The following is a 26,970-nucleotide window of genomic DNA, read 5'->3' as shown; positions in this document are numbered from 1 at the left end:
CTCACTTTGCATTTTGTTAATTGATTAAAAAAAATCACTATTACCATTTATATTTCATTTTTCATACCTGCCTAAAACTTTTTGCAAACTACTGTAGTTATAAATATAAAAAAAATTATAGTAGTCATGAATTAACTGTTTAATGTATCAGGCTCTTAACATTTTTTTCTGCTGTAAAGTAAGGCATAGCATCAAATAAGTAAATAAAGCAAAACTTCCTAAAAAGACAAACCATCTATGTGAAAACTTTTTTGACATGTACTTATCCAAAAAGATAACATGGAGGGGGTGGGACTTATAACCTAAACTGCATACATCCAGCAGGGGGCGATCTACTTGTTTTGGCTTCACTTTTGAGCCTAGATGCTTGATCCCATCCTCCGTGTGCAGACCTAGTCTTCTCTGCACAGTCTGCCTCTGATTGTTTTCCCTTGATGTTCTTGCCCTAACCATAACAAATCTTACTCCTCATGCTCCTTTCACTGGTTTGGATCTGGCATCAACCCTTTTGGGAAGCTGCCATTTTTATTTACAGTCTATGCTCTACACACAGAGAGTCTACCTCCATCCAGCCAGCTTTTGCTTTAATCCAAGTAGGAAACCCTACTGCATGGTCTCATAATCATTTGGTAAGAGTCAGCTTTCTTCTCAAGTCCTGTGTGATATTCTGTGGCGGCACTACAGTGGCAGCCTGCTGGGACTGCTGTCACGCATTACAGGAAACCATATGTGGGTACTGTATGCGAATGTGTGTCGGTTGATCATCCACTATGAAAAATTTTAAATTTTCAGGTCATTAAATCCCTAAGACAACCCCCTAAGGCTCGACCCATATTGCTGTGTTTTGCATATGTACACATGTGTAACCATGCATCTGCACACGTAGTTGCAGTCTTGCGTTGAGGAAATTACACCACTCCCCCGGTGCGCGTCTCACTTTCTGAACCACAAAATTTGTCTGTGGTTAGTGTTTATGGAAGGATTTGGAATATTATACTTGTCTATGCCTTGCTCCATAGATTTTTTTTCTTTTTGCATTATATGAGATCTAAAACACTTCCAAAGCAGCGTGACACACAAGTCATCGGTGAGTCCTCTCGTATTTGAGCAGACTTGTGTGTGTGTGTGTGTGTGTGAGAGAGAGAGAGAGAGAGAGAGAGAGAGAGAGAGAGAGAGAGAGAGAGAGAGAGAGAGGAAACTATACCCCAAGGCAGACTGGTTTCACCATCTGTCCTTGCTGTGTCCTGTGATTTCCCAATGTAATTCAGACAAATGTCAGACTATGGGCAGGGGATGAGCTCTGACAAACTGCTCCAGACATCCTCAGTTCACACTCCCCCCTGATACTCCTGATGAGCTCTCTGTCACATTCTCTTATTCAGGACAGTGAGAACATTGAAAACTTCACGCTACATTCACATGTTTCACCAAGAATTCATTTCATTGCACAGTGGAGAGCCATCAGAAACAATATACATTTCAACGCAAAAATATATGTACTGAAACGGATGCAAGTGGCAATTTCGCTGTCAGAATGGGAGCTACAGAAGCTCAAGTGCTGAAGCATGACGCGCCTGTTTAATAGCAAACGTGATGCTGTTTTTGCCGCATGCACTAACCTGTTTCTTCTCTGTGTGTGATTGTGTGTTGGCAGTTTAAGGGCCAGGCCAACCTGCATGTGTTTGAGGACTGGTGTGGCTCTTCTATAGCCCAACTCAGAAAGAACCTGCACTTCCCCCTCTACCCTCATGTAAGTATTACTGTGGGCTAAATGTGTTGAAGTCCACATGAAACAGGAATGTTAGATCATCTTTGGCCTCTATACTGTAACATATTTCCCATTGAAATGTAATATTTTAGCAGTGTACAGATACAAGAGGGATTTAAATCAAATTAAACCACATTCTATTGGACCACTAAAACGTTGGCGGGCTTTGGTCAGCACAATATAAAGCTATAGAGAAGTGTTGGCTGTAGGATTTGGATGAGGGAGACATTAATAAATTAGTCCCCAGCCACATTGCCTTGGAAATGAAAGAAATTATAAATTGCAGTTTTATATGACAGCCAGCTAGGTGTCCAAAGTTTCACTTGGTTTGAAGAACTACTGTAAATAACAGGATGATTTGCAGGATGAGTCATTAAATCAGTTTTGTATAAATATTCTGATACTTTTTTTTTTTTACATAAATTTGGCATATACCAAGGGATAAATTAAATGAATAGGATTCAATCAGGAAAAAATGCATTTTCCCTTCACTTGATCGTCACTAAATGTACAATAATCTGGCTGCCAATCGTCAACCCCCATAACTACTGTTGCTGCACCTGTAGGGCTCTCCATTCTCCTATGCAGTTCATAATTATAACAGTGGCAGATTTATAATTAGATTTTTTTTAGTAACCATCGAAAGAACAGCTCTTTATCTTCAACCAGAGATAGACAGAAGCAGGCTTTTCACTCCCAGCAGGCTCAGTTTTCTGGCTGAAATGTCACCGTCACTAGTAGATTTGAACAACTGCTGCCAGCTATCTTATTAAGCTTAACATTTGCTCCGTGAGTTAGTTTAAATTACCATCACTGGCTGACTTTTTAGTGTTTCAAACTGACTCATTTTAGACCGCAACCCTGTAAAAATGTCTCAGATATGCACTTAGCTACGATATCGTGCTAAAAGACTGAGGCCATAGCAAAAAAAAAAAAACATCATCCTCACCATGATTAATGAAGAAGACAGGAAAACAGCATTGTCCTTGTATGGCAGTGCAGAGCTAGTTAGCCCTGGTTTTGCAAGTATAATGAGGAATGATAGAAACCCATACTCTATAGTCACAGTTCCCAAGCTATAACTGGACAATCACTGGTTAAGCGAATGGTCAATAGGTGAATAGGATTCACTCACATAAAAAAGGTTTGTTAAAGCTCATTTGTGGAATTGTTACTGAGTCTATAATGTGAATTTATTCCTGATCCTCTCTGCAGACCAGAACCACACTGAAGAAGCTGGCAGTTGCTCCGAAGTGGAAGAACTATGGCCTGAGAATATTTGGCTTCCTTCACCCTTACAGAGATGGTAACTAGCTCATCTTATTAGCAAGTCCCTCCTCTGTGGCCGAGGGCCTTGGAGCATGTGTCCTTTATAAGAGTAGACAATTTCCACAGCCCTCTTAATTCAAGCTCTTGAGAGCCACTAATATAGTGGATATTCACATTTTTATTAGGACTGAATGCCGGGGATCTCACAGCTAAATCTCATAGCAGGACCCTTATAGCCCTGCCATAGAGCCCAGTTGCTATGGGAACTGAAAAACCTTAACACCCAAGTGCCCTTACACAAATTGCAGAATATGAATGTATTAATTAGATTACCGTTCATTTGGGTCTCTTATGTAGCTTTAGCTCAAGTTACAGCTCTCTCCAGCTGATGGCTCAGAGGTCTTACTATCTTCAAGATTCTGACAAGCGCTAACAAGTGCCCTTCACCTTTCACTGCCAGACACAACCTCTTACATGCTATTGTAGATTGATTGAGTGTTAAGTAACCTGAGTCAACCACATAGAAATGCTTGGAGGTTTTCCAGATTGGAAACGATAAAAACTGCTCAATGTCACATTCATGCCCTGCACCTTATCCATAGGCCATTAGTGTATCCTTGAAATGCAGCTCCTCTTCTATCATTCTGATTTAGTACAAGGATATTTCACATGTGATTTACACTTAGATTTCATCAGGTAACATTTACATTTACAGTACAGGCCAAAAGTTTGGACACACCTTCTCATTCAATGCGTTTTCTTTATTTTCATGACTATTTACATTGTAGATTCTCACTGAAGGCATCAAAACTATGAATGAACACATATGGAATTATGTACTTAACAAAAAAGTGTGAAATAACTGAAAACATGTCTTGTATTTTAGATTCCTCAAAGTCACCACCCTTTGCTTACTAGAATATAAGACATGTTTTCAGTTATTTCACACTTTTTTGTTAAGTACATAATTCCACATGTGTTCATTAATAGTTTTGATGAATTTACAATGTCAATAGTCATTAAAAATAAAGGAAACGCATTGAATGAGAAGGTGTGTCCAAACTTTTTGCCTGTACTGTAGTTTATACTTTAAAGGTACAATATGTAACTTTTCGGCATTAAAATGTCCAAAAAACAACTTGACTTATGTTATATATTTTGTTCAGCCGTGTACTTCTATCATCACAAATGTTTCCAACAAATTTCAAACCAGGGGAAATTTGTAATGGTAATCCAGGTAATAGTCCCTTTCATTTGGTCACCCATGAATGGTGTCATATCCCCCTACATTAGTGTTGTGGTTGTCTGCCAGAAGCTTTCAAATATTCACTTTTTAACCAGTTTTAAGCCAAATTTATATGACACACTTTTTAGATCTTGGTCATCTTTCTTTTATATTTCAGCAAAATAACAAGCTGGGCAAACGTTATTAGCAGCTCAGCTCTCAACATCTCCAGGATGTCTTTTGTGGGCTCAACAGCATTGGAGAAACATTGATTTTTATCGTTTAAGTGGTTTATTCAGTGTTTTTACTGGTTTTAATCACTGGGTCTTTTTGTTTTGGAGAGGAGGAGACCTCTGAGACCTCTCAACAACAATGAACACTGAAGGAATCGTAACCAGCGAGTATCTGACTCCATTGAAAGCTATGGTAGTGAAGACAAAATCTCCCATGATCCCACATCACCAAGCCTGGTCTTTTGTTATTGTTTTGACAAAGAGACCCCTAGCAGCAGAAAATCAGGATAGTTCCTATACACTGTAGTAGAATATTAACCTGTACTTTACAGAAGTGTATCCATTATATACTGCACGATACTTTTTGCAACTCATACTTTTTGACAATCAACTGCGAAGTCACGCCAACATTACTGTTTATTCCTTTTCACAACATTAAAAGAAAGTGTTTCAGGCAACAGCTTGAAGTGAGAAAGTAGCTTGATGCAGCTCCTACTATTAATAGTTTTGCCAGACGAAATTGACAACTTCAGTTCATTATCCGCTTTGATACTTAAAGACAACCTTAAATAGCTAAATCTGCTGGCAATGTATTTGCTTACAGTGCTCCCTCTAGTCTAGATCTGTGCACAAGTGATCCATTCACATAGTTGTTACATATGGATTGGTATCTCAGGTTCAGTTATGCCTTTGATATCACTGTGGCCAAATGTGTCATCTCTAAAAACAGCCGGAGGCTCTGGAATCAAATTTTAGGTGCATTTTTTACACCTAAGAATATTTTATGGGGCCATGCCCTCTCTGATTACACTCTGATTATACTTATCTGGGATCATACATATCTACTTCTGCACACTTTGATCATGTTTTTCCCCTCCAGGTGATTTCCAGTTCTCCGTATCGTCTGATGATAACTCTGAGTTCTGGCTGAGTCCTGATGAGAGCCCTCTCAATGCCAGACTGCTGGTCTATGTAGGACAGGTAAGAACTGCTTTCTTGCATAATGTCTGAGCCACTCTGCTAAAAACCAACAAGGTTCCAGCATTTTTTAAGCTTTGTGATTCTCAGCAAATTCACTAACAACACGTTTCCAAGTACAGTCCCTGACTTTAACCAATATTGCTTAGCAACAAGCATTTACTGTAGGAAGTAACTGAACACCTGGGGCATAAATAATTTTGAACTCCTCAATGTCATGACTTAAATAGCAAAAAACATTTTGTTTAATATATACCTCTGGGAAAGCACTTCCGCAGCACAATATGTGCAGGGAACCCAAACCCTTATCATTAAACTGCAGTGACTTTATTATCTGATATGATATTCAGGCTGTGGATGACTCAGAGGTCTAAATGGGATCTAATGGATTCCCTTGTTTTCATAGACAGTCATACACACGACGGCAGCCTGGATGTGGGAAAGTGTTCCTTAGTTATTAATGGGATTATAAGGGTCAAAAGCCATTAGAGTGATATTGCTATGATCTGACATCCATTCGGAGACAGTTGCGGTTAGAAAGAACAGTGGGTCCTGGCCAGTCAACAATATAAGCTTTTTACTCTGCCAGTGCTCATCCTTACAGCAACGACAGGGACACTGAGCGATTTGACCTTGTTCGTCTTTAGTAATCGCCCGCTCAACTCATGTCACCATCCGAACACTCAGGCTATCACTCACCTCAACACAAAGCTCAGACTATATATACTTAAATCCTCCTGTAGAACATCCTGTGAAAAATCGCTTCCTTTCCCATCTATCCTTGAAGTACCCTCTGCCCGCCACGGAATAGAAGTCAAGCTGTGCTGCCACTGCCTTCACTAATAAAGTTTTCTCGGTGAAACCTTCTTAAATTTTTTAAGAAGGCAAGGATGCATGAGGTTGAACAGTGTTTGAACTACACCATATGAGCGCTCCAGGCAAATATGTGTTAAGAGCAAAGGTCCAGCGACGGAGCTATCTGTATTCTGACAGGATGTGAGATGTCACCAGATTCCACGGGAGCTGAGATTAATTAGCTGGCCGCGAATATTGATGTGACATTTAGCAGTGGAGAAATATCATCTAGGTAATGGCAGGGGAGCAGCGCTATGGCCAGGGATCACTCATCCTGCCACTGGTTGACAGACAGGGCCTCGCCACGTCCCCTGTCTTCAGAGACACGTTGTGGTTCAGTTAGGAATCTGACTCATCATTCCAGTTCTCATTATGTAACTGTATTCATTTAGGAAAAAAGGAGAAGTAACAAGTAATGTTATGAGTAAATGTTATTTACATTTTGCCTCTTAAATTAGTGTTTCATGTACAGTATATACTGAGGTCCTTGCACATCACTTATTATATGTCCAAAGCAGGTAATTCCGTGCTTTGCTAATCTGAAAAGAAGGCTTACTGTCAAGCTTGTTTTTAAGACCTTTAGCTCTAAAGAGGTCTAAAACTTTTCTTCCAACTTTTTTAAGCTGTTTAAATTCTCCTTATAACCCATAGCTATTAATAAAAAAAAACTGATAATTACACATCATATCTCTGGTAAATTAATACATTAAAAGCCTATATTATAGTTCAAGGGGACATATTATGCTAATTTTCTGGTTCATAGTTTTAGTTTGTGTTTCTGCTAGAACATATTCTATTAAAAATATTTTTCCCATAATGTCTGCCTGAATATATCTGTATTCACCCTCTGTGTGGATCAGTCATCTGTATGTTTTAGCTCCTGCAAACTATTTAAAAAAATATGAAGCATATCAATATAATAATGCCCAATGAGGAAACGTCTGCAATAATGTCTTGAGCACACCATGGAGTAGGAAGTGAGAAGGATCTCATTTAATTGAGTGAGCTTCCTGTAGAGTGTGTGTGTGTGTGTGTGTGTGTTGTTTTTTTTTTGTTTTTATAATGGCTGGAGGAAACTCTTGTTTGGGATAATATCCTTAAAAGTTTCATGAGGTGTTTTGTATTTTGGCAGCTGCTGAAGTTAGGGTTAGGAGGAGAAAGTATCTAAATTTTATAAGCAATGAGTCAAATTTGACCCCCCTAGCATTATGTTTTTGCATACTTGGCTGGCAGAGAAGCATACAGTTTTAAATCATCATGGCCTTTGTCAGTGTATGATAAGTTGAATCATTCTTATCTGTGCTCATACTAATGATTTGGCTGCAATGCAATGTTCTCCCACTGACCTAACTCACTGCTCTATAAATACACATAGTATTGTAAAGGATTGTTACTTTACAGCAGTGTCATCCTGGATAGTGAACTGGCTATATATGGAATGTGCTGCCATGAGACATTTAGCTGTTATAGGATGAGAGGCAGGGAGCTGAAGCGTGCCGTTTCCGTGGAGACCCCTGTCAGCATTTTGTGGCGAGCTTTCAAATGATGTACCGGATGTGCGTGATATTTCCTGATTTGCTGCAGGGCAATTTAATGAAAAGATGACGTCATCTGCGGCAGTCCATCTCCATCTGACCATAAACTAAAACACAAACTTAAAGTTATGTGCCATGGAAAAATTCTCTACAGAGGCACTTTAATCCTGGTTCCCAGTAGGGATGGGAATAATTGATCGATGATCAATTAATGGTCGTTAAGAATTTTGCCGATCACGTGCCGAAAACTAGCTTACTGTATCAAACCTTGCTAGCATAAATAACTAAGTTTAATTTTATCCAAAACTAATTTAAACACAAAACACATTTAAATATTCAAGATTGCTGTGAAAACTAACCTCATGCCTCTTCGGGGGTTTAAACATAAAACATTGAACTCTTTGACATTTTCTTTACAGTTTAAGCTTACTTGAGTTAGTTTTACTATCGACAGGAAGTCTCTTTTCATCCTTTCAAAATAAAAGGAAAAACAGGCATTTTTTAATTTGCATAATACTGTATATTTATCTTTTATTTTGCCCATGCATGCAACGATTAATTGATTAATTGATTGTTAAGGTTATAGATGCTGGAGTTGACAGGTTTCTTCCAGGTCAAATCAGCCTTGGTTGGCTCCTCTCCTCGGCCTCTTGCATGAACCAGCTCGCTTTGGTCAGTGTGTTGGCGGAGAAAGAAGGGGGGGGGGGGGGGGGGGGTTTCTAATAAGAACACTCTCCTCAGTCCTGCTGGGACATTATCTGTGCGCATACGAATGTACTTAATGTGAGTGAGGATCATCCATTGTCCCGTCTTGGCATTAATCATATTTTTTTGCCCACAGCTAATCTGTAATGAGATTTTCCTTCAATCAGAATGCCCGACAGCTCCCGCAGAGCTTCCCACAGAACCAGACCAGGGCTTGTCTGATATCGAGAGAGCCTTATGAGTAGCACAGTGCAATTGTGCAAGTTTCTGTGTGTGTGTGTGTGTTCATGAACTAGTGTAGTGCTCATGTCTTGTGTCTTTGTGCAGACACATGCAGTCACTGTTTTATGTTGTGTGTGATATGATAGTTATTTTGTCTGGTTCAAAAAGCAGATACAAAAGACACAGACAGAGAAAGTGGGTCAGGGAAGTGTAATCAATATGAGACCTGACAGCAACAGTGGCTGCTCATTCTCAGACAGACAAGACAGTCACCAATACCAGGAACTATTAAACAAATTAGCTTAGTACTGGACATTCAAGGGGTGGTTCAGATTTTTTTGAAGTGGGGTTGTATGAGACACTCATTCCATAGTCAGTGTATTAACTTCAGTGTATGGCGGTTTGGAGAAGCAGGCAGGAGTACTGGCGAAGACTGAAGAAAAACAATGCACTCCTGAAGGGGCAGCAACAAAACATATTTTAAACACAAAAAAATCAATATCAGTTCAAGTTTATGCTGTGTTTAGAATATTTTTACAGCTTTCCCTTGCCGTCAGACAGAACCTTTTGAAATTTACATGGTGGGAACAGAAGCTGTTTTCTTTCCCCTTTTAAAGCCACCAGACTCAATTGACAAAAACAGTAATTTTAACACAGGCTCTCTTCGTTTGTGTTATTTTGTGCCTTGGCTGTTTTAAAGGTTTAGTTCAGGTTCGCCAAAGTCACACAATAACAGTTTGAGGCAGCGGGTCATCATCTCTTGTGTTCTGCAAGGTAAAATTACTGTTTTTTTGTTTTGATGGTTTTGAAGAAAGCATGGATGGATATAACAGCTTCGGCCTCTCCATTGGAAAGGGCTGTGTGACAGCAACTTGAAACGTAAAAATATTCTTAATGTAGACTTAAACTAATAATGATTTTTCTTGGCTAAAATACATTTTGCAGCAAACTTGAGGCATACTTACCTCCAACTGTACTGTAGCTAATAGACTGTATGAGGATAAGTGCCTCATTTAACCCCACTAAAATATCTGAAGTATCCCTTTAAGGCACAAAACTGTGTATAGAAATTAAATATGAATTAGGTTATTTTCCATATATTTATGCAACATCTACACATACAAAGCACCAGGTCATCATAGTGGAAAGATAGAAAATGAAAGGAGTTTTCTTTTGGCCATTTTCACCAAAGATATTTTGACATGTCATAGAAAGAAAAGCACAGGTGTAAAAAATACACTGACACACAGCCGTCTTCAATTTTATTAGTAACGCCTTTGCTTTTCCCTGCTATGAAAAATCTAAATGTCTGCTGTCAAAAAGACCTGCTCTTTAAAACAGGTTATTGCCAGGTAACACCATCTGTCTAAAAATAATATAAAGCAAATTTTGGCTTAAAAACCATGACAGACATTAAATGAATTTCACTCTTTGTTGAAGTTCCAAGTGGAAATTTCCAACCTCCATGCATCTAGTAATCCATTTGGAAAGACATTAAAAACAAACAAACAGGGTAGAGAATGGATGCCCCCTAGATTAAAATTTGAATCCTGATTCAGAAAGACAATCCATCACAGCGAGCAGCATGTGTACGTCTGCCTGTGTTCCCGTTGCAGTTACATAAGGTTGTGTACAACGTTTGATTCAAACAGCAGTATAACTCATTGATAATGCAACTTTGACAAGAATAAAAACAGACATGAGGATAAGTGTGATGGATTACAAGACTGGAGCCATTTTGAAGTATATGCAGGTTGATTTCATGCCAGAATATAATAAATGAAAATCAGTGACGGCCTTGAAGGGGGTGAAAGAAACGCCTGCACTACATTGGAACGGACCCGTCTCATGAACACTGTAAACATGCTCCCAGTTGAAGGTACCAAGTATTTCTTCTTAATGAGACAAGTGCACCCAGAGGTCGCAATCAAAACACACTGTTGTTGACTATAGCTCTGTGTGCACCTGCTTTGCTTTTCTTTTCACATTAAGTTGATTGCAATTAGGCCAGTCTCTGTGTAGTCTGTACTGAGGTCAAAGTGTAGTGCAGTCAGGATGTTTTTTTGGAGCCTCTAAGTCGTTTAATGAATAACCTTTTTCCCTTATGAATATTTTTGTTTTTGTCACATGGCATGGCCTCAAAAAACAGATAGAAATAACAATAGCTGTCTTGATTTTGGCCTTTTTTTGGATACAGCAGTTCTTTTTCAGTGTACTGAATCACTAGAATCCATTCATTAATAAGATAAGTACAAAAGATTTGTTCACCGAATCATTCAGTGCTTAACCGGAGCTATGACTGTGTATCAGTACACTGAGCTAAAACAAGGCCGAGCCTTCAGTTCTGCTCGCTCGGCCAACAGAGAACGGCCATTCGTGAATAAGCCAAAGAGCGGAGAATTTAGCTGGGTAGAGCTACAATTTGCCAACCGCTGGTAAAACACAAGAGTGAGAGAGAGACACTGGATGGGATCCGCAAAGAATGGAACTTTTCAGGAAGTGATTCACTATGGTTTGTTCACCTAAGCACTTTGTTCTTTCGTATGAATCATTTGCAAACGAGACATCACTATGGTACACTACAAACACACTTCTTAGTTTTGGTATTTTGGTATAGTCTGAAAGTCTTGGGTTTAAGCTATCTGGTTAATAGGTTTATCAGATCAGACATTCTGACTTATCATAACAGAGACAACTCAGGTGGACCTCATGACATTTGTTGGGATTCTACCACAGGTGAATTTTGGGTTCATTTGTGGACTTTAACATTTGTGGACTAAATGAGACATTTTCTTGAGCCCACTCACAAAATGGTGAGTCACCTCCATTTTGTCTGATCTCAAGAACTTCAGTTCCCAGAATGCACTGCATTTATGACACCTTCCAGGTGTCATGTCATTGGTCAAGGCACCTTTGACCCCACAAGAGGTCCACTGGCCTGCTATAAAGCAGACAGCTCTCTCTCCATCGCAGCTCTCTCTCCATCACTCTCTCTCCACCGTTCCTGCTTGGAAGCATCTCCAGGAGGGGATCCAGAGGCCTGGAGCCACCAGCCCCCCTCCTCCCTCACTCCCTGCTGAGATCCTCTGCAGCTGAGGTGAGGCTCCAACAACCAGAATCTCCTTGTCCACAAGGATCCTGAACAACTGCAACTCTGACCTTCTCTGCACACCAAAGTTGCATTTAATGAACACAAAGTTCATTGCATCTGTCAGAGAAAGCTCCAATTCAACAAAAAGGACAACCAGCAACCAGCAACTTGACTCAACTTCCTTCTTCCACTCTTCTGCTGAAAAGGCTTCCCCCCCTTTTTCACCGGACTCGTGAGTAATGTAACTGGGCTTAGATAAGAAATCGGCAAGGACTTTAGCAACTAGGATTTGACCTGTGATTAATGATTTGGTTTATATGTGTGTTTTAAGTATATTTATGTGACATTCGTGTTACGATCAAAGTTGTATGTTAATCTTGCTTTATACAGACAGTCAGTCTTACTGCAACTAACTATACTAACCTTTGACCTGCTCACACACTGATTAAATTAACTGGAGCTGAACACAGCTCATTGTCTGAGGAGTGGTAAACCCCCTCACACACACACACACACACACACACACACACACACACACACACACACACACGTTTCCCTCTCTTTTGTAATGTAGTTCTCTATTTTATAGATGTGTGCTTTTATTTGCTTTACTTGTTTAGAATAAATACCTTTTGATTACGAATGCTGTCTATTTAATGTCGTACATTATGAACGATATTCTAACCTCTGCTGTGTCAAGAATTCACAATTCCTTCAACCACTATTAAATATTAATATGGTAATTTGATTATAATTATATTCATAATTAATAATCAGTGTTCCAAATTGATAATTTAATAACTTTATGAGACTGATTTAGGTGAATTGGCTATATTTTCTCTGTTTACAGAGTGGTGCCCCTTTTACGAGCTGACTTAGAGTAAATCAAGTCATATCATTTCTTATAATTAATAATTGTTTATGATAATTATTAATAATTGTTATAGCCATCTAACCACACTTTTGAACCGTGAGATCCACACAAGTGTGCTCAGGTTCACCCCTGCATATTTGCTATCCTTATGGAAGGGATAGCATTTATGATAACGCCCTTTTATTAATATATTCGACGCCCTGTGCAAGGTCATCATTTATTCATAAAAGAGCCATCCTTAATTCCCAACATTTTTGGTGATCCTTGATGAAGGCAACTGGTATCTGTAACCAGATACCCCAACATAGTTGACGCCCCGGTGCGTAATTACAACACATTAATAATCTGTCACTCTGTCCCATTGAAGAGTATGAATGAAACTCTAAACAGTCTGAACCTGAAGACGTTTCAGGGCATTTTTTGCTCCTGCCACATTTTACCCATCATAAAGAAACAAAACGCATAGTGTAGCAAAGTGTTACCAATATTGGAAAAAAATTATTGGGACACCACATTTTACACACACACTTTATTTTTGTTGAAATGTTAAGTGACATGACTTGTAAAATAAAGACATTTTGATCAAATATCACAATGTTAAGCCTCAATATGGTTACGCTTTCTGGTTACACTTTCTGAAGGAAATGTTCATCACACGAGCCTTTCAAGGACCATCAGAAAGTTGAAAATCTGATAATAATCCAATGAGTTTCATTCTCTTTAAATCCACCGGTGGTTTTTGGGGTTGGGGTTCAGTGGATTAACAATGAACCAGAATTCATATTAATAGGACCCTTAAACCTAAAACCACTCTTCAACACCTAAATGGTATGCAGCCATAATTGATATTATTATTTACACCTGTGCTTTTCCTGCTTTGACATCTCCTGAATTACCAAAATGTCTGTGATTCATGTTTGCAAGTAGACTAATTAGTGATAAGCAAGGGATTGTTTCAGTTGAATGATGCATGAACAGGTACCCTGGATTGAATAATTGAGTCAAAGAGGATAATCCCTCATTAATATTATTAAGTTTTTGTTTTGTTGTACAAAATGATTAACAGTGGGACGGTTCTGGCCTTCCTGTTGTCAATTAATTCCTGAGAATGGACACTTTGTTCAGTATATTATGGTATTCAACTGATTGATTTTCTGTCTAGCTTCCAAAGTGTAAAAATGGGCCATTATTCTATGATGTTTTTTTATATATAAAGTTGAACTGTTGAATTATTGTGCTTTATTTTGATTAAGTACATTTCAGGCTTTCTGGCTTGCAATAGACATTTTTCACTGAGGAAATTTGTATTTTCTGTAGCAAGGTAAACACAAGTGAACCTAAAAACATTGTAATGGGTCTGTTCAATTTAAGTGTGTTTTAGGAGCCAACACATACCACCAGGGCCATGGCACGAACATAGCTGAATGGAGTATGGCCATTAAGAAGAATGTCACTATTATTCACTCAAACACTTTGATCCAAATGTCAGGTTTCCTGTTTTCTGCCAGCATGAATGCATAAAAGCATGCAACCAGAAACAACATGTAGGTCTCACACTGAACTTTGCAGTTCAAGTCCAATTGAAAAAACATACTGAAGGAGAAAACACTTTGAAGTTTTAGCACAGGTCAGCCGTTTCTCTATTACTCCTCTCATCCCGCATGGAGAGAGAAAAAAGGTATAGAAGAAGAGTTGATACAGAGAGAGAGAGGAGTACATGTCTCCACAGCTCCATTACACACTCATATTTCTTCTATTTCTTGACCCTGTTTTGTGTTTCATTTTTCAGTGTTTCAGGGCCAGTGGCCATCTGAAATTAGTTTTCTTGAGGTACCTACATACGTGGGTGAAGTTCACACAGAGACAGTGTGTGTGTGTTTGTGTCTGTGAGAGAGAGGTTATATTAGAGCAAGGCTGGTGTATGTCTGGTTTTTTGTCTGCTTCAAGTTTTAAAAAATTTGGTCCCCAAGTTGCCTGTCTTATTTCTCTAAGGAGCCTTCAGAAGTAGAAACAAAATAAGACAATATGTCAGTGAGGGGGTGTGTTTTTAAGATGTGATATGAAGGTGTGTGTGTGTGTGTGTGTGTGTGTCTGTGTGTGTGTGTGTGTGTGTGTGTGTGTGTGTGTGTGTGTGTGTGCGCGCGCTGCAACTCATGACTCCCCGGCTGCTTGCCATCTGATTTACCTCCCGCCCACTCTGGTGAGAAGATGGTGCTCTCAATAAGCAATGAGTCATCGTTCAGTGGGAAATCATGTCCGTGTGCATGCGTGTGTGTTTCTGCATGTGCACACGTACCTTGGAGAACATCTGCCACTTCCATGAGAGAGCCGACACGTTTTTTGTCCTTGTAACAATCACCGTGATCCTGCCATTGTTCACGTACAGGTGATCAACCACCTGACAAGGAAGAAAAGATAAAAACAACCTTTAATTTTGAAAGAATGTCTGTTCCTTGACACTAATGCTTTTTCCTTTGTGTGAATCTACATATTTTAAAATCTTCTGTTTGCAGCCTTTCTAAAAACCCTATGGAAAGAGATAAGTGTTAAAATAAAGATAAAGTGTTTGAATTATTATTTAATCAAGTACAAGAAATGTGCGTGTGTGTGTGTGTGTGTGTGTGTGTGTATATATATATATATATATATATATATATATATATATATATATATATATGGCAAAAAATATTAGACCACCCTTGTTTTTCTTCAATTTCTTGTTCATTTTAATGCCATCTTGTTTATGATTTTGGTTATTATCAAGAAAACCATGTAAAATGTCAAGATATCAGCTCTCAAATTAAACTCTAATCAGCTATTTTTGTTGTTATCATTATATTTGTCCAAACAAATGTACCTTTAGTTGTATCAGGCATTAAAAACAAAGGTGTAATAATTTTTTCTTCTAATAATATTTTTTTCCAAATATATGTGTATATATATATGTATATATATATATATATATATATATATATATATGTACAATACACGTGGCATACTGCATATATATATATATATATATATATATATATATATATATATATATATATTATATATATGCAGTATGCCACGTGTATTGTTCAAAAGCATTCATTTATATGTACCATTATGAATGAGTCAGGATTTAGAGGTGAAATGGTGTTATGGATATCGTTCTGCAAGTTCAATGTTTTAAAATTTGCTGCTTCGAAGCATAATTTTCCTAATTGATATCCATCTCAACATGACATTCACCTTCATAGGAGTCCTTTCATTGTATTTCTCCTGAATTTTTATTTGCTTGGGAAAAAAAATAAATCATCATGTTTTCTGCCTGCTCATATTTTCACTTATTAAAAAAAACAAGAAACAGATTCACTGTATTCAGAGTCAGCACTGGATGGCAACAGGAGCCGAGATGAATATTTTTGCAGTGCTGCATGCGCTGTGTGATCACTCTATTTCATCTGAACAACAGCTCTTTCCAGACAAAACAATCACCCACAGGGACAATATAAACATGTAAGTACAGTAGCTACTGAGACGTTTTCAACAGTAACTGTCTTGCCAGTTTCCTATTTATATTCAGTGCAAAGTTTTGAGTCGCAGCTTCTTTTTCTCTCTGCTTTGAAAGATTTTAAAGTTCTGCCGAGGTTCCTACTCCATTCAGCTATGATTTGTCAAAGTTATTTAACTTTCACTGAACGCTGGCTGCCTTCTTAAGAAACCAACAGCACTTTGCAGTGACATAGAGTTTATTTTAATGATGAGTCTTTTGAGGTAGACTAGCTTAAATGAGATTCTGCTGCACTACTTTCTGCAGCCTTTCCTGTCGTCACAAAACAGAATGAAAACTGAAAGCGGTCTCGGAGTTGAATGAGTTACAGTTTCCATTTATTTGTGAAGAAAACAAAGTGTTACAGTATGTGCTCAATACAACTTGCACACATGCATCGTGGAACACGAGTATTATCCTCCAAACAAGCACTGACGACTGAAAAGAAGCTGTGGGAGTATTGTGACTGATGGAGATAATTATTAAGTGCAGCATTAACTGGTCTCAGTGTCGGTGTATTAATAAGCTGATATAATTGTTTTGTGAAGTGTTGCAGTGTTCGCAAGACAAACTGTAGCATAGCAGCACTTTCAACTGAGCTGAATTGTTTTTTTTGACTCGTATACAAAACCAGCCAACACAGAACCTGAGCAGACATTAGGACTTTTTATAGTTCCTTTTTCATCAGCTGCAAATATCGACCTTTATGACCTCTGAGATGTCCTCTGTCATCCTATTCGTAGTCTTACTGTCCATAACTCAACTCAGCATTAGCTTTTCATTAAAGCCTAATAGGTAGGAAGGCTCTGTGACAACTTTGAAAAGTTGACCTTTCTGTGCCACAAATTGGCCTCCATCTTGGATTTGAAGGTCACAAATAGGTCAAATCTTCAAAACGAGACAGACTGAGAATTTCTCAGTCCTAAAATTAGCCAGAAACCCTGCCATTACTCAGCATTATATAATTCTACAATGTCATTTAGTAGACATTTTTATCCAAAGCTAGCCTGGCTAACACCAGACTATTCTCAAATGAGGGCTAGTCTTGCAACGAGCAATGTATTTTTCTGTAGAGGAGGTGTGGTTTATGATCCTCCAGAGCTGTTTATTGGACGCTTAGAATGTCTATCAAAAGCGTCTGTAGGTAGCTCTTAGCCAATCAGATCAATTATACCAGATGACGTAGTAGAGCAACAGAAATGGATGTTTGTTGTGTGTGTGTCTGTGAGAGAGTGTTGTTTGCTGCTTTGCTCCTCCAGTTCTCGCTTTCTGCAAGATTATTTATTTTCACGCTTTATTCCCCCTCATGTCATTCAGCCACACACATCCACTGATTTTATGGGCAATAAACAAGCTGCTGCGGGCATCTCGGCGGCTCCGCTGTCCGCGGTAGCGGGGCTAATAGCCGCTAGCGACGCTAATAGCCCTGCTACCATAACGCCGGTGATCTCAGCGGAGCCGCCGAGAGACCTTTCGCCTTTCAACTTTCGCTCTAAACTATTTAAAACACCATCTACAGCTAAAGAGAGTTTCGCGTCTGCAGCAGCCATGTTGGATCCGGAAAACTACAAGCTTCCAAGTCTCGAGGCGTCATCGTCTTGCCGTCCCTCCCCGCTCTGTGATTGGATCCCTGAAACAGGGCTAAGAATCCTTCCTGGTTTCCAGACTCCGCCGCAGTTCGAAATTAAATTCGAGCGCGCAAGGCAGTCTGGGTATACCCAAAGCAACGTACATTTGAGAGTTAATACAACACAAGCAAAGATCAAGTCAAAAGACACATGAGTAAGTGTTGGTGGGTTAAGTTAGAGTCCATTAGGATGTGTTATGTGCTATCAGGCAGTGCAAATAGTGCTTTAAAAAAATATTCATTATTATTATTATCTGTGTAGGTTATGTGTTCAGCAAAGAGCTGGGTCTTCAGTCTATTTTTAAAGATTTAGAGGGATTCAGCAGATCGGATGGAGTTTGGACGATAGTTTACTACTGGAGAACTACAGAGAAGAATCTAGTTTGAGATGTATAGGGCCCTGCAGCGGCGGAGGAGCCAGAGCGTAGTGAGTGGGAGGGTTTGTGCACCTGAATAAAAGAGGTCAGGTAGGCATGGGCCTGTAACAGAAGTTGTGTTGATTGTTCAGTCAGTTAGGGTCTGATCTTCCTAATGTTGTATAGGGAGAACGGACACAACCAGGCAATTGTGGCCACATGAACCTTAAAGGGCAGCTGGTCATCAATCCTGACACCCAAGTTCTGTGCAGAACTTGTGGGCACAAGTTGCATTAATCCGATCTGAATAAAAGGCAAGGTATTGCAAATATCCAAGCGAATTTAGCCAGTGGTATTCTGGGCACTCACAAAGTTAGCCTGCATTTTTGCAAAGGGCATAAGGGCTACATTTTTTTTTTACTTTCATAGATGACAAATCCAGTGAGGAGAGTAACTTCCATGGTCATGGGCATGGATTGCTGGAGATGACCCAACTATTAGACATAAGTGAGCTTATCAGACCTTCTCCTCTGTGCTTGGTGCTAGCTGCTAGGCTATATTACCAACAATGTACAGCTGAATATCCTTTATACAATGTTACAGATGTAATGCTGTATCAGTGGAGCGCTCTTCAAACATGGCCTGATATCAGATCCAGGAACCATTAACATGAAATTAACAACCTCCATCACACATTTAAAAACCTTTTGATTTCAGCTTGAATGCTGGCCACATCAACATATAGCAGCATTTATGATCAACAACATCTGTCAACTTCATAACTATCATTGAAAAATCACCATAAAGTAATTTGCTGCAGTTGTTTGAGTGTCAATATTAAATGTATATTGTCTTTCAGGAAAAGTTTTCATCTTAGATGTAAACTTAGTAAATTAAGTTTAGCTGAGTGAGCGTAATCTACGACTTTAATCCGTTTTTTCATTTAAATATTCTTTCCCAGTGATTTAACTTCTCTTGTTCTTCCTGTGCCGGAGGAGGAATATGTGAAGGAAGCTGTCGGTGTGGAAATGTACTGCAGCAGCAGCGGCAGCATGCTGTGGGCTTCAGAGTGAAGGCACAGTAGCGCACATTGTGTCCTCCTCCTTCTCTCCAGCCAACTGCTTCACAGAGCCTCTCACAGGCTAGAACACTGCCAGGGGCCTGGTTGCTTTTGGACAGACATTACTGCCAGTTTGAGGTTCCCTTCCCATAGTGGCTCTCTTCTCGTGCCAGCGAACACGTTCAGAGGTGCCATTGTATCATTGCCATTTCATATGTGTGCGTGTCATTATCTCGGAGGTGTGCGTTACTGTGTGTTCTGCACACTGCAGTACCCAGAGTGAGGATCAGCGGCTATTTACAAGCTGAAAGGCTCTTGTGATGTGTTAACACCGTGTGCCACAATGTTTTCTGAACAGTTTCAAACCCAGAAGTGTAGCCAGCACAAACAATTAAAGGCATGCCCTCTGTGATCTTAGCCTTATTCTTTCATTATGGATCAGCAGCAGCAGGGGGCCTTAATTAGTCTCGTTGGCCTGCTGAGGAAATGAATGGGCACTGATTCGACCGCGGGCTGAAACGGGAGCCGTGAGAGTCCCAATGAGCCGGCTTCTTACACTCAGTATTGGCAGGGAATGGCACTTTCTGGTTTTCTGTCTATTTATAGCCATTAGCTCTCATCTGTTTGCTCACTTTGCCTATCAGGACTCGCTTCCTGATTGACTCTCCCTGTTGCTTCGGGGCATATTATCTTGTTTTCTCAATTACTCTTCATTTGCCTTGCTATCATAACCAGGGAAGCTATCAGGATATTGCAGCTTCCTTTTCAAACAACCAATCTGTTTTCTAAAATGAGCTCCACTTTTTTGTAATCCAGCCTATTCATAGACATAGCTCATCCAAAATAGTCATTGTCACTGCCTAAAAATCATGAAGTTGGGGTTTTTGTCTGAAAAAGTTACATTCTAAGATGGCTTTTTACTCTTCAGCTGCCATCAACATTTCTTATGCCGCTCTTATCGCCTGCTCTCAAACTTGTGTGCTCCCTTTCTCTCTCGCACTCGCTCTGATCTCTGTCTCCTGTCTTGTGTGTTGCAGCTGGGTACAGAGTGGACCGCTCCAGGCGAGTTCAGCAAGTTCAGGTCCCAGTCCTCCAAGTCTGTGCAGTAAGTACCTGTGACAACCACACGCATTTCTTAACAGCACAGTTAATTCACTCCAAGCCAGCATAGCCCCGCAAATACCTAACAGCAAGCCTGACAAATACACACCGCCACCACCGGAGCTCCTCTCAGGCCTGGTCTTGTGGCAGTTACCGCAAAAGCGTCTCTCTCTACTTGTTAAGTAGCAGCTTGTAGCGATCATGCTCTGTGTAGAGTCAATTCATGTCTGTCTACAGCCTCTTTTATAACATAATTGCTTCAGAGGGCTTTTACTGCTACATGCGGGAGGAAATTGATGGCTAAAGTGTTCACCGGACACCAAGTGTGTCTCTTCTGTGTATATGTGTGTACTTTCATATATGTACTGTGTGAATTAACATATCGAGAGTGCTCTCATCAGGTGTCAGAGAGTGGAGGATCATAACAGTTGAAAGACCTCTCTCTCTTAATGTAAAATGAGAATATATTACCCTATCAGCTCTACTCACATTCAAGGCGTCTCTCTCCCTAATTGCCGGGAGCTGCTCACATAAAAGCACCCTTTAATATTAGCACTGATCTGCAGTCAGTTAGCTGCTATACAGTCATTGTTAAGTTGGTATGATTATGCAGCAAGAGAAGCGATTCTAAGAACGGTGCTCCTATTCCTTTGGGTTCCCGCAATTGCCTGATTGGATGAAGCTGCAGAGTGCTGGCTTAAATTATTCACACACACACACACACACACACACACACACACACACACACACACACACACACACACACACTGCCAGTGGTGTTTGCAGTGAAGGTTGAGAATATTTTAGCACTTCTAAATGGTACAAGTTGGATGATGAATGCACACAATGAAGAAAAGAAGAACTGTGTTTTGTTAATGTTGAATGAGTGTTTTCTGTTATGCTACTTTCAAAAGCTGCGTGATGGAAACAACAAAACAACATGATTTTATTCTGAAACATTCTCATCATGGTAGAATAAAAGACAAGCACAACTGGTCAAAGCAGCTTTCCACGGCTTAGCGATTTGGTTTGAATCAGTATGCTAATATTAATGGGATTAAAATATAATATCAATATGTATCACAACATTAATATAAAATCAGTTCATAAGTTCTCCACTGCCATACATTATAAAACACCAAACTAAAACCATATGTAAAAAAAAAAAAAAACCTAAAAAATGAAATGAAAATGAAAAATTAATTTTATATTTAAATTGCAACTTCTTCAGAAGCACTATCTTGTAAAACAATAACATAGTATGATCATGTACGATAAAATTAACCTTTTTTGAAATGTGGTTCCTTCAGCAGCACACAGACCGAAGTAGTACATATTAAAAATCAAATATAAGAATAAAGTCAGCAAGTTTATGTTAACAGTATACGCCAGACTGATACATGTTCACCCATAAAGTTGGAATAATTTTGTTTTCAGACACAATCCTCAAAAAGTTTTGAGAAGATATACACTTTATCTGTCAAGAACAAATCACTTTGCCACAATCTTTTCATGGAAAGAGGTAAAAAAAAATATTATTATAGTAATATATAATAAAATATAATATTATTATAATATTATTATTCCAACTTCATGGGCGACCGTGTATGATAGTATAATAGTCCTTACTATACGTCTGTGTTTATTTGGACTTAAATGCAAAATATCTGTAATATATATATTTTTTTTAATATATTTATTTATTTATTTATTTTTTTTTATATATATTTTTTATTTTAAAAAGTAAAGTAAGCTTAATCATGATACGGTATAGGATATGATATCTAATATAAGGTAAGGTAGTAATAATACATCGTAATATGACATATAGATATATGGTAAAATGATGCATTATAACATAAGGTCGAATGGAAAGTAATTTTTAAAAACAGTGTAATAACATTACAGTATGGTATAATATTCTACGTAATATCAAGCTAAATTATCCAACAGTCCAGCAGAGAGACAGTAGTGAGGGAGAGTGTCCCAGACAGTGTACCAGACACTGGAGAATATATCATCGTAATATAATTGTGCTTTCAGTCGATGAATGATACTCAAGCCCAACCCAACTAGAAAGCCATCTCATATCAGCAGGGCAAAAAAGAAAAACCACAGAGTGGGACTAAAGTGCACACATGATAACAAACAAGAGGATGAAATATATATTTAAATACCTGATGTATGATAGAAATAGTGATAAGTAGTTTAATTGATCATGAATCAGGTTGCACTGCAGTGGTGACAGCAGCAACAGCAGATAGCAGCAATATTAATGAACCTCTCTTTTAGTGGTTAGTTAAAACTCTAATTGAAATTAGTTTTTATAGATTTTGCTGATATAGAGCACACTCACACAGATCACAGGCCCTCTAATCCTTCGTATCCCACAGAACATTTTTCTCATGTGTTTTCTTTTTTAAAAGAAGCTTTGAATTTTGAACTAAGCTAAATTGATGTTTACACAGTACAACACAGTTTCATGAGAAAATAAAAAATACTGCATCAAATTAAGTCTTAATATAAAAACATATTCCCCGTGGTGTTCTACCCACTGCTATATTTATATTGAAAATATTATTGCAGCCCTGCCCACTGATACACAGTCATGGTATGTGCTAAACCAGGGATAGGCAACTTTTACTAACAAAAGAGCCATTGTTGGCCAAAATAAGAGAAAAATTGTCGGAATTGAGCTGCAAACCTTATTTTCAATGAAAATAAAATAGCCTACTAAGTCTAAATTATTCTACCAATGTGTCTAATTGGTCAAAATGAGCATTTATTAAATTATTTTGGACTTCTCTTTCGTTCATAATATTTTGTTCGATGTTTCACTATAGGATGCACGCCATGCTGCAGACCTCAGAAGCATTAATCTCATTACGGCAATCCTGATTGGCTGGTGAAACGTGTGGTAGTACCACTTACCTTAAATGGTTCGTGCGTATGGCACCACGTCATTCAAGCACCTCTTCTCACTCAGAGCATATCTCGCGTCCTGGGCAAGCTAGCTTAACTGTCCACAGACGGATATTATTTAGCTTCTGTCGTCGGGCGCTACCTAGCTTTGGATATATTTCTGCTTCGTCGGTCACACCAGATCGTCTTTTGTGCTTTCCTCGCCCTCCAACGGCTTGGTTAGCACTGTCCTCGACGCCTCACCACGGCTATTCGAGTTCTGAGCGTTAGCACACCAGCTAATCTCTCGGATTCTTCACAGTTAGCACACCAGCTAACTGCCTCGACTCCCTTCCTGCACACCAGCTCTCAAGGAATGGAAGCTAGAAACCCTCACACCAGAGGGCACAGAGACTCCGAGGCCCCTCCCTGTCGCTGTGGGATTTTGAGCAGTGATCCACACCAGGTCTGCTCGGGCTGCCTAGGGCTGGAACATGCCCGTCTAGCTATCGATGTCCCCGGCTCGTGTCAACACTGTGTTGTGTACGTTGAAGAGTTTCAGCAGAAGGCTAACTCGCCAAGCTAGCTTGTCTGGACATGAACAGGTAGCGCCGCCATGGAAGACGGAGAGAAGAGAGAGATTGTAATTAAAATGAAAATGATTATTATTTTTATGTTCTTTCACAGCCACAGGAGCCGCAGGTTAGCCGTGTTTCCATTAGGGTAAAAATAAAGCCCCTGGGAACGATTCAGGCCACGCCTTCTCAAATGGCCGCTCACTTGGCGTGTCTCCATTACAAAAAAAGAAGTCCCCAGAGGGACTTACAAGACCCCGGAGGTGACGTATGGTTTTCGACTGTCGCTTAATCGCTTAGCGACAGTTTCAACCTGGATGTCACATACAGAATTATAGATGGAATTAACATGGGAGCTGTGTTCATGCACATGGCGGCGATGATTATGGACGAGAGGAGACGAGTCCCTTTTTTAAAATGGCGCGTGTTGTTGTGGCGTCGAGTATACGTCACATCCCGCTTAGCGTTCTATTCAATCAGCAACCAGGCTTTTTTTCAGGGGAAAAAAATGGCCCTGCTCTCCAACAGGGCCGAAAGAAAGGCCGGTCTAACGGCCGCTAGGTACGGCTCACATTCCAATTAGAGGTGTTTCGGCGAGGGAAACCTGCCTCATTCCGGGTATTCAACTATAGTGGAAACGCAGCTGTTGCCTACCACTGTGCTAGACAGTCATGCATGTCATGTTATGTTAATACATAGTGGTGCCCAGCATCATGCAAAAGACAGCAGGTCCAATCTATGAAAAACAAATGAGATGGAAGGCATTCAATGAAAGTGTCTCATATATATTCTTTGCCTTAATTACCATAATAATTCGACATTTCTGTTAATTCAGTCTGACGCACTGTATAACTCAAATGTCTCATCATGTGTCAAGGTCTCATCATAACATCATTCTGAGAGGGATTATTATGCATAAAACCACAAGAAAATCATCAATGCTCTTTAAAATTCATGCATGTATTGAACATTCTGTCTCCCTTTTAAAGGCACATGCACGCGCCCACACACACACACACACACACACACACACACACTTAATATAATGAATGAAAATCCATTAATGCCATAAGGGACTGAACGCAGGCCAGGACCTGTTGGCGAGTATTTGTGTTTGTCTGTGCGTAGGATTAACTGGGGCTGGTTAGCACAGAAGGCACACCAGACTACAAGGGAGCACAGAGAGATGACAAAAGATTAAGTAGAAGAAGAACAGAGACTAGGAGGAGGACGAGGAGGAGGAGTAGGCAGCTGAAAGTTTTTCTATTTTCTCCTCCTGTCTGACAAGCTTCTTCCGTTCTCCGGCAATAACAAGACAACAACAGAGTAACAGAGCGTGGAGGAGAATATGGCAGGAACATTAAAAAGGTCGTTCAGCAGAATCATTTTTTGCAGAAATTAACTACAGTACATACTCAAGTACTGCACTTTACTTCAATTTTGACATACTTTATACTTTTATAATACACTACAGTATTGTACTTTCGGCACCACATTTATTTGATAACTTTAGTTACTAATTACTTTGCAGATTCTGACTAATAGTACAATATATAATCAGCAAATAAATGATGTATTATCATAGGTTAAAGGTACACTATGCAGGATTTTTGTAAAGAAAACAATGTATAGACAAAAAAAAACCCTCTCAATCATCAATCATGACCAACTAGAAGTGTGTTGCAGTGTATCTATCCGTCAAGATCTTGCCTTCTGCATGTATTTTTCGCTTATATTTTCATTACGCTGTGTTTGGGATGTTTCTGAGCATCACCTTTTGGTGTATTGTTCCAAAAAATGCATATTTAGTGAGGCAAAACACCAAGTGGACCAAGCTAGTTCCAAAATAAGAGTGAATCTGGGAATTGCTTTGACTTGGGAGGAGTGGCCAATTTGAATGTTGCGTTCACAAACAGGAAGTGACCATTCCTGCACACTGTACCTTTAAGATAAGAAAGGACTTTATTGATCCCCTGAGTAGCTCCCCTGCAGGTTATAAAGTCATTAAAACTAGCCCCACGTTTAGCACCTGCAACATTAAATTGATGTACCCATTCATTTATTAAGAGCCGTAAGTATTTTTCACTACTTTTACTCCAGTAAAAGTTTTTATTACTGCTTCTAACACTGAATATGTGACTTGTGACTACTTATTGTGTCTTTGTTTGTGCAAAGCTTTATGGATGCTTATTCACTTTTCATCTGTATATAAACTGCAGGAGAGGTTTCTACAGTTTGGGCATGCTGTCAGTAATAACATTGCACACTCAAGGAGAGCTGCTGCAGAGAACATGCCTCCGCTGTGTGTTCTCTACCCCACTGCGATCTGATACAACAGTGATATTTATCACCACACACACACACACACCAATTGTTGCTTGCTCTGAAAATCTTTTTAATATTTTCTACATCGACGTGTAAAGTGACTCACTGATTTCACTGTCAAGTCGTGAAACATCGTGTACCAGAGATGAAACGGTTGGAAAGATTGTGGGATTTTACGGGTGTAAGGAGCTAATGACTAAAGTCAAATCGGTTCCTATTTCATAGCTTTCACATGCTTAAGGGGGAGTGTGTCAAACAAGGCATAAAAGTCTAGCTTAAGATAATTAGGCAAAATATAGTTTGATGTTTCCGTGTAGGCGTGCAGGAGAAAACACGTACACTTTTTTGTTGTTTTTGCATGCAAGCAAATCCGTGCCTCTGTGCATTAATGTGCATGGGTTTGTTGAATACTGTGACATTTGAAATCCCTCTCTGCATCTGATGACTTTATTGAAACATCCAAAAGCGAAGGCAGCTTATTTGTCATCTTCCACATTTTCCCTCTGCCACACTGCACGACATTCATCCCTCACGCACCGTTACACTCGACCTGTTTATAGCAAAGCTGATAGGCTCCTGAGCGTGGCAAATTGTGTGCAGCAGGATTAATTACCGTGCATTCATGAAAAGGTATTCTTCAGATTAGATGGGATGGAATTGAAATTAGCAAATTAGCAGTGCAGAGCAGAACAAGTACGGAAGCCCTGAACAGCAAGTGAAGAAATTTTTTTTTGA

At 39.4% G+C, this 26,970-nt stretch overlaps 1 protein-coding gene across 1 annotated transcript in view; it reads left to right on the top strand.

Annotated features, from left to right (window-relative positions):
* The window catches only part of b4galnt4a (beta-1,4-N-acetyl-galactosaminyl transferase 4a), a 176,957-nt gene that overhangs the window by 103,519 nt on the left and 46,468 nt on the right, over positions 1–26,970 (top strand). Inside the window, exons 4-7 of the mRNA XM_059334659.1 lie at positions 1,655–1,750; positions 2,984–3,074; positions 5,376–5,476; positions 20,371–20,438. Coding sequence (XP_059190642.1) covers positions 1,655–1,750; positions 2,984–3,074; positions 5,376–5,476; positions 20,371–20,438 — 356 coding nt within the window. The remainder of the gene's footprint in view (positions 1–1,654; positions 1,751–2,983; positions 3,075–5,375; positions 5,477–20,370; positions 20,439–26,970) is intronic.

Source organism: Centropristis striata, chromosome 6 (assembly GCF_030273125.1).
Source record: "Centropristis striata isolate RG_2023a ecotype Rhode Island chromosome 6, C.striata_1.0, whole genome shotgun sequence".
Classification (NCBI taxonomy): Eukaryota; Metazoa; Chordata; class Actinopteri; order Perciformes; family Serranidae; genus Centropristis; species Centropristis striata.
This window is presented reverse-complemented; position numbering and strand designations above follow the sequence as displayed.